The 9454-nt window shown below is 42.7% G+C and overlaps 1 protein-coding gene across 1 annotated transcript in view; it reads right to left on the minus strand.

Moving 5' to 3' along the window:
- Positions 1 to 9220, minus strand: part of LOC106593612 (C-type lectin domain family 19 member A) — an 11629-nt gene extending 2409 nt beyond the window's left edge. The window contains exons 1-4 of the mRNA XM_045719640.2: positions 9006 to 9220; positions 5198 to 5375; positions 4847 to 4940; positions 340 to 472 (exon numbers count right to left, since the gene is read on the minus strand). Coding sequence (XP_045575596.1) covers positions 340 to 472; positions 4847 to 4940; positions 5198 to 5375; positions 9006 to 9093 — 493 coding nt within the window. The 5' untranslated portion in view covers positions 9094 to 9220. The remainder of the gene's footprint in view (positions 1 to 339; positions 473 to 4846; positions 4941 to 5197; positions 5376 to 9005) is intronic.
- Between the last annotated feature and the right edge of the window lie 234 nt (positions 9221 to 9454).

The raw sequence follows: 9454 nt of genomic DNA on the forward strand, positions 1-9454 counted from the left end.
TGTGTGTGTGTGTGTGTGTGTGTGTGTGTGTGTGTGTGTGTGTGTGTGTGTGTGTGTGTGTGTGTGTGTGATCACCAGGGACACATACTTGGACAGAAACTCAGAGAAACACATCCGAAACGACCAATTAAGAGAACCTTTAGGTCATCCCCAGGCTCAATCATTAACCTTTAGGTCATCCCAAGGCTCAATCATGAACCTTTAGGTCATCCCCTGGCTCCATCATTAACCTTTAGGTCATCCCCAGGCTCAATCATGTTTTATTGGGTAATACACTGTGTGTATGCGTTATTGACTGCCTGTGTGTGTTTATGCTTATTGCGCCTGTGTGTGTCTCACCGCTGTTCTGCCTGTACCAGATCTCGACACAGTCTTCCTCTTCAGGGATACGGTGTATGCCATCGTCAGGCTGGTTGCCATCCCAGTAGCTGTATTCATAGTTACTGCCGTCGGTCCACTCCAGAGTGCCCTCCTATAGTCAGGAATAGTATGACATGGTACATATAACAACCTGGGCAGACTGCTTAATGAAAAGGGAAGTTTAGCTAAAACCTAAAACTGAGCCTTACCTAAACTCTGACTCTACCCTAACTCTGACTCTACCCTGACTCTGACTCTACCCTAACTCTGACTCTACCCTAACTCTGACTCTACCCTAACTCTGACTCTACCCTAACTCTGACTCTACCCTGACTCTGACTCTACCCTAACTCTGACTCTACCGTGACTCTGACTCTACCCTGACTCTGACTCTACCCTGACTCTGACTCTACCCTAACTCTGACTCTACCCTAACTCTGACTCTACCCTAACTCTGACTCTACCCTGACTCTGACTACCCTAACTCTGACTCTACCCTGACTCTGACTCTACCCTAACTCTGACTCTACCCTGACTCTGACTCTACCCTGACTCTGACTCTGACTCTACCCTAACTCTGACTCTACCCTAACTCTGACTCTACCCTGACTCTGACTCTACCCTAACTCTGACTCTACCGTGACTCTGACTCTACCCTGACTCTGACTCTACCCTGACTCTGACTCTACCCTGACTCTGACTCTACCCTAACTCTGACTCTACCCTGACTCTGACTCTACCCCTGACTCTGACTCTACCCCTAACTCTGACTCTACCCTAACTCTGACTCTACCCTAACTCTGACTCTACCCTAACTCTCAACTGTAAACTCATTTTAGGCAATTTGGAAAGTAAATAAGAGGTTTGCAGGTCAGATATGTCCTGTTAGCTGTTCCCATGACAGTTGCACAGTAGTTATGATGGCTGGTTCAAACACCCTAGGTTACAAACACTACTGATCTGGGGACAGCTTAGTGTTTTACCCCTAACGGTTAAGGTTAGGATAGGGGGAAGGGTAAACTGATCCTAGATCTATTCGTAAAGAGGGAACTTCTACCCTGGTCCAATAAAACATTCTGTAGTGAGTTCAGGCAACAGATATACAGACTGGATCATATTAGTGCTAATCAACACCAACCCTGGCTAAACCAAACACACCTGGGGTGCATCCTAAATGGCTTCCTATTCCCTCCGTAAGTGCATTACATTTGACCAGAGACTAGCTCTCCTCTGATCAACAGTAGAGTACTATAGGAATAAGGGGTGCCATTTGGGACGTAGACTCAGTCTAGGTTCTCTACCTCTGTTGGTGATGGCTTGGTGACTCTGTATTGGGTTTACCAGCAGTGGGTTAATGAACCAGCCTTTGAGTGCTAGAGTGAAATATCTACATCAGACTGGCTTCCTATAGAGCTGGACTGACAGGCCCCTGTTATTTTTATTGGACCGTTATTTATACAGGTTTTTTTCATTGAGATAACATCTCTTTTCCAAGAGAGACCTGGTCCAATAGCAGCAGAGGGAACAATGTTTCAGACAAAACAACTTACATACACGAACACAACATTAAACACAACTATAAACACACAGACAGTACAACAAAAACATTTTACGTTAAAAACACGAGTCTTGACTAAAAACAGCTGTCCTAAAGACAGTTACACTCTTCTATGATATATACATCGATCAAGTGTTTAAACTCCACCAACGAAACTAGATAATCAAATTTTAAAATGTTCAGGAGTGAATTCCAGGACCAAGGAGCTAAGTAACTAAAACTATTTCTACCATGACCTGTTCTAATTTTTGGTACTGTTAGAAGTAAACCCTCTGGGGTCTATTAGCATATCCAGCAAACTGGGAACGTTCGTAGAACATTAGCTTAGATTTCCATGAATTTCTAGTTGGGGTTTTATCTAACATTAGGATTATAACGTCCCAAAAACATTCAAATAATTATTCAGAAAACGTTTTAAATTAAATATCATTGGAACGTTCTAACGTTCACTAAAACGTAATACACAACATCTGTAACAATCACCAAAGAAAAATTCCCCAAACGTTCTCATTAGGTTTCCAGATGATGTAATAATGTTTTTAGAACACACTGCCACAACTTAATGTGAGTGGGAACGTTCTGGAAACATCAGACAAACGTTTTACACAAACATTGTCTAATCAATTGCACAACTGGATAGTTTTTGTCTTATGAGAACATTTGCCGCAACCTAACTGTCACGTCCTGGCCAGTATAAGGTTAGTTGGTATTGTGGTTTGGTCAGGACGTGGCAGAGGGTATTCGTTTTATGTGGTTCGGGGTGGTGTGTTTGTTGAAGGGGCATTTGATTTAAGTATTCCGGGGTTTTTGGGCACTGTTTGGTTTTCATGTATTCTATGTTTAGTCTAGTGTGTCTGTTTCTATGTTTGGTTAATTGGGGTTGGGACTCTCAGTTGAAGGCAGGTGTTGTCTATTTGCCTTTGATTGAGAGTCCCATATATTAGGGTGTGTTTGTTCCGTGTATGTCTACATTACAGGACTGTCAGTTTATCGTTCATTCTCTTTTGCTATTTTGTGTTCATTTTGGAGTGAATAAATGTTCAAAATGAACAACCGCATGCCTGCTGCGTTTTGCTCCTCCTTCACCGTCGATAAGCGTGACACTAACGAATGCTCTGGGAACTTTCACAAAAACAATTTTGGTTTGCTGGGTAGATGAATAGTAATCTATAAAATGTTTACTTTAAGGAAAATGTTTTTTATATATTTTTTCATTTTACATTTTTATGTACACATAATATACTCTAACAGTAGGCATTAAGGTGCCTGTAAAATAATGAAAGTGTCCAAAACGAATGTAAACATGAATACATGCATTTATATAACTTCCTAAATCTATTCTAGTGCCGAGGAGGCACAGCGTTTTCAACACAGGGTTTTAATTTTCTACATTGTAGAATAATAGTTAAGACATCAAAACTATGAAATAACACATAAGGAATCATGTAGTAACCAAGAAAGTGTTAAACAAATCAAAATATATTTGAGATTTGAGATTCTTCAAAGTAGCCAGCCTTTGCCTTGATGACAGCTTTGTACACTCTTGGCATTCTCTCAACCAGCTTCATGAGGTAGTCACCTGGAATGCATTTCTATTAACATGTGTGCCTTGTTAAAAGTTAATTTGTGTAATTTCTTTCCTTCTTTCAGCCAATCAGTTGTGTTGTGACAAGGTAGGGGTGGTATACAGAAGATAGCCCTATTTGGTAAAAGACCAAGTCCATATTATGGCAAGAACAGCTCAAAAAAGCTAAGACAAATGACAGTCCATCATTACTTTAAGACAGGAAGGTCAGTCAATACAGAAAATAGCCCTTTTTGGTAAAAGACCAAGTCCATATTTTTGGTTCCAACCGCCGTCTATTTGTGAGACACAGAGTAGGTGAATGGATGATCTCCGCATGCGTGGTTCCCAACGTGAAGCATGGAGGAGGAGGTGTGATGGTGTTTGTCTGGCTTTGCTGGTGACACTGTCTGTGATTTATTTAGAATTCAAGGCACACTTAACCAGCATGGCTACCACAGCATTCTGCAGCAATACGCCATCCCATCTGGTTTGCACTTAGTGAGAATATCATTTGTTTTTCAACAGGAAAATGACCCAACACACCTCCAGGCTGTGTAAGGGCTATTTGACCAAGAAGGAGAGTGATGGAGTGCTGCATCAGATGACCTGGCCTCCACAACCACCCGACCTCAACCCAATTGAGATGGTTTGGGAAGAGTTGGAGTGCAGAGTGAAGGAAAAGCAGCCAACAAGTGCTCAGCATATGTGTGAACTCCTTCAAGACTCTGGGAAAAGCATTCCAGATGAAGCTGGTTGAGAGAATGTCAAGAATGTGAAAAGCTGTCATCAAGGCAAAGGGTGGCTACTTTGAAGAATCTAAAATCTAAAATCCGTTTTAATTTGTTTAACACATTTTTGGTTACTACTTGATTCCATATGTGTTATTTCATAGTTCTGATATCACTATTATTCTACAATGTAGGAAATAGTAAAAATAAAGAAAAACCCTTGAATGAGTAGGTGTGTCCAAACGTTTGACTGGTACTGTATGTAAATCATTGAGTATAAGTAGGGTTGCAAAATTTCAGGTGACTTTCCCAAAATGTCCTGGTTTTCCATAAATCCTAGTTGGAAGATTCTTTGTATTACAAGGGAATAACGTCTGAGGAGACATCTGCAGAGATTGAATTCACGATAACTGCTGCAGATGTCAGCTCCAGAGTATATTACCTTAAAAAGACAAGTACAGCGTGTTTGTCGACAACACGCGTTTGAGGAGGTGATTATCCTGCCAGTGGTGCTTAATAGGGTTTCTGGAAAACTACCCAGAAGATTCCGGGAATTGGGAGGAAATAAGCAGGAAATCCAGAATCCTGGGAGTTCTGGAAAGATCCTGGAATGTTTGAACCCTCAGTGCTCACCTGTCTCCTGTCGTGAAGGCCGATCCATATGTCTGTTGGTATCCCTGGGATACGGCTGTTGACGAGATCGTAGACAAACACATTCTCCTCCCAGCTGAAAACTCAGACAAGGGATGGTTAGAGTTAGAGAGAGGGGTGTGTGTGTGTGTGTGTGTGTGTGTGTGTGTGTGTGTGTGTGTGTGTGTGTGTGTGTGTGTGTGTGTGTGTGTGTGTGTGTGTGTGTGTGTGTGTGTGTGTGTGTGTGTGTGTGTGTGTGTGTGTGTGTGTGTGTGTGTGTGTGTGTATCCTCTCACCTGTAGCGTGGCAGTGTGTGGACCTTTGTGTGTGTATATGGACAGGTATCCCTCTCACCTGTGTACGGAGGTGAGTTTGGCAGACTTGAGACCATTGGAGAATTCAGCGCAGTACAGGTCAGCCTCAGCCCAGGTCCGGTTCATGGGGAAGAAACGGTAGCAGTGACCTTCAAACTCAGTCCAGAACAACGGACAGGTGACGGGATGGCTTGGTTCTGGCAACTGGAGGGGGAAGGCTGGGGGAGGGAGGGAGGGAGGGAAGGAAGGGAAGGGGAGCGAAGGGGAGGGGAGGGGAGGGGAGGGGAGGGGAGGGAAGGGAAGGGAAGGGAAGGGAAGGGAAGGGAAGGGAAGGGAAGGGAAGGGAAGGGAAGGGAAGGGAAGGGAAGGGAAGGGAAGGGAAGGGAAGGGAAGGGAAGGGAAGGGAAGGGAAGGGAAGGGAAGGGGAGGGAGGGGGTCAGGAGATGGGAAGGGGAGAGAGGCGAGAGAGGGGGAGGTAAGAGAGAGTGGGGGAGGGAGGGAGGATACCATATGTAACTAAAATGTTGAAAGAGAATGTTACACTGCTCTTAAGTAATTGTGAATACTCCTCATTCAATGTTTTCCTTGTCATGTTCATTATCAAGTTAGACTGCAGCACTCCTGTCCCAACGTTTACAGAAGTATTTTCCAAAAGTTGTCTATATTCTGAAGTGATAACCTCATCATTGTGGGCTATGGGTGACATTTTAAATGTATGTATTTCAGTCCTTGACTAATAATGTTCTGTACTATGTTATGTTTCATGAGGACCAAGACCCCAGGAAGAGCAGCTGATGCTTTTGCAGCGGCTAATGGGGATCCTAATAAATACTAAATTGTCACGCGTTTATGCACTTACCCAAAGGTAGACTATCAGTTACACTGTATCACTTCACCAAGACTATCCGTTACACTTCACCAAGACTATCCGTTACACTGTATCACTTCACCAAGACTATCAGTTACACTGTATCACTTCACCAAGACTATCAGTTACACTGTATCACTTCACCAAGACGATCAGTTACACTGTATCACTTCACCAAGACTATCAGTTACACTGTATCACTTCACCAAGACTATCAATTACACTGTATCACTTCACCAAGACTATCAGTTACACTGTATCACTTCACCAAGACTATCAGTTACACTGTATCACTTCACCAAGACTTTCAGTTCGTCACGGATCCCTCCGGAACTGTAATTACACACACCTGGTCCCTATTCCCATTCATTAGTAATTGTATACTGTAAGTGTGCCCTTTGTTCACCATTGTCCGGTCGATTATTGTTCCAATGTCCGTTGGTTCGTTTGAGTACCTGTTCTGTGTTGTTTTGGCTTTCGTGCCGCTTATATTGTGCTGATGATTACGGGTCTCGTCCTGTGTGGAATCATTGTGCAATTGTGTATTTATTCAAGGTACTCCTCGCTCTTTTGTTTGGGTTTCAGCCCTGTGTTTTGTATACGTGTTTGTGATGGTCTTCGTCCCCGTGCCTTTACACGTCACTCTGTAATTTGGGAAATAAAAACCCCTATTACGCATTCCTGCGCCTGTCTCCCGATCCCTTTATACCAACGTGGACACAGTTACTCTGAATCCCTTCACCAATACTTTCAGTTACTCTGTATCTCTTCACCAATACTTTCAGTTACTCTGTATCCCTTCACCAATACTTTCAGTTACTCTGTATCTCTTCACCAATACTTTCAGTTACTCTGTATCCCTTCACCAAATTTAGACTTTCAGGTACTCTGTTACTGTGTATGTTGAAGGAGAACAGGTTGCACTTCTCTTAACATGTTCAGACTAGGGCCTCCTGAGTGGCGCTGGGGTCTAAGGCACCGCAGTGCTAGAGGTGTCACTACAGACCCGGGGTCGATCCCGGGCTGTATCACAACCGGCCGTGATCGGGAGTTTCATAGGGCGGCGCACAATTGGCCCAGGGTCATCTGGGTTAGGGGAGGGTTTGGCCAGGGGGGCTTTACTTGGCTCATCGCACTCTAGCGACTCCTTGTGGCGGGACGGGCGCCTGCAGGCTGACCCCGGTCGTCAGGTGAACGACCATACTCTCCCTAGAAATCTAAATAGAGGTGCATGACAGAGACACAGATAGCAGACTTTCTCCTGAAACTACACATCTCTGTTCCCGCTTGCTTTCCAATACACTCCAGATACCCCAACTAAACTCTCACAACAGCTTCAAACATGTCAGTTCAATTCTTCTTCTTTTATCAAAACCAGTTAGATTAAATCCAGCCTCCAAGGAGAAGAAGAAACAACAAGTCCAATGTATCAAATAGGAAATAGGATTTCTTCAAGTTAAAGAAATGACAAAAGGCAGTTTATAAATCTCTTGAAATATCACAACTAAACAGTAAACACAGACACAACAGTCTATAAATCTCTTGAAATATTACAACTAAACAGTAAACACAGACACAACAGTCTATAAATCTCTTGAAATATCACAACTAAACAGTAAACACAGACACAACAGTCTATAAATCTCTTGAAATATCACAACTAAACAGTAAACACAGACACAACAGTCTATAAATCTCTTGAAATATCACAACTAAACAGTAAACACAGACACAACAGTCTATAAATCTCTTGAAATATCACAACTAAACAGTAAACACAGACACAACAGTCTATAAATCTCTTGAAATATCACAACTAAACAGTAAACACAGACACAACAGTCTATAAATCTCTTGAAATATCACAACTAAACAGTAAACACAGACACAACAGTCTATAAATCTCTTGAAATATTACAACTAAACAGTAAACACAGACACAACAGTCTTGAGTAACGAGGGAGAAAAACTGCTAATTAGAAACAAGACATTGTAACACAAATAAGATACATCTAGAAATATCAAATAAAGGTTTTAAAGACTGTACATGTCACAGTATAGGCATGTAGTCATTCAATTTCTATATGAGAACATGCATCTAGTCTCTAGCTCCACCAGCCCTAGCCCTAGGCGGTCTCTCCCTCCAGCTGCCCTAGAAAGGAGCCCTGTGGTCAGGTTGGCTCCCTGCTCATGCCCCCTGATCCTCTGGTTCTGCTGGAAGCCTGGTTCCTCAGCCCGGGTGGTTAACTAACAAACAAACAAATAAACTAACTAACTAACTAACTAACTGACCAATCAATCAATCAAATGTATTTATATAGCCCTTCTTACATCAGCCGATGTCAAAGTGCTGTACAGAAACCCAGCCTGAAACCCCAAACAGCAAGCAATGCAGGTGTAGAAGCACGGTGGCTAGGAAAAACTCCCTAGAAAGGCAGAAACCTAGGAAGAAGAGATTATAACAATACATGGCCAAGATATTCAAATGTTCATAGATGACCAGCAGGGTCAAATAATAATAATAATCACATAATCACAAGCTAACTAACTAACTGACTAACTGTCTAACTAACTAACTAACTAACTAACTAACTAACTAACTAACTAACTAACTAACTAACTAACTAACTAACTAACTAACCCAATCTGAGTGACTGTAGATAGAGCATTGGAAGATGCTATCACCTTTTCCCTTCTAGGATACCAAGGACTACCAGGGATACATTGGGTTTATTTTACTTCAGTTTATTTTAATAAATACTTTCTTAACACTTATTTTTCTTAAAACTGGATTGTAGGTTAAGGGCTTGTAAGTAAGCATTTCACAATAAGGTCTATACCTGTTGTATTCGGCGGATGAGACAAATAAAATGTGATTTGATTTGATCTTCTTCAATGACTATACACAGAGGAAGCACACCTTCCTCCCCCAAACGTTTGTTTACCGCCGCAGCCGCCACACCTAAATAGTAGTACTCACCGTGTGTGATCTTGATGTTGGTGGAAGGGATAGTCCTCACAGGAAGAGCCCAGAGGAGCAGGGTCAGACACAACTCCCAGCAGAGCATCTTCCAACAGAAACACAGAAACACAGGCAGAGAGAGAGAATCTAGATCCACTGACTCGGAATATGGGTGTGTGTTGGTGTGGCTCTTCTTCTGTGTGATGAGAGTGGGGAAGTGCAGTGTGGTGTGTGTGTGTGTGTGTGTGTGTGTGTGTGTGTGTGTGTGTGTGTGTGTGTGTGTGTGTGTGTGTGTGTGTGTGTGTGTGTGTGTGTGTGTGTGTGTGTGTGTGTGTGTGTGTGTGTGTGTGTGAGTCAGTGTTGAGTAGTAGCTCTGGGAGATTAGATGGTGTCTCTCAGTTGTGTGCAGGAAGAAATCAGTGTGTGTGTGTGTGAGAGAGAGAGAGAGAGAGAGAGAGAGAGAGAGA

This window comes from Salmo salar, chromosome 06 (genome assembly GCF_965601325.2).
Source record: "Salmo salar chromosome 06, fSalSal1, whole genome shotgun sequence".
NCBI lineage: Eukaryota > Metazoa > Chordata > Actinopteri > Salmoniformes > Salmonidae > Salmo > Salmo salar.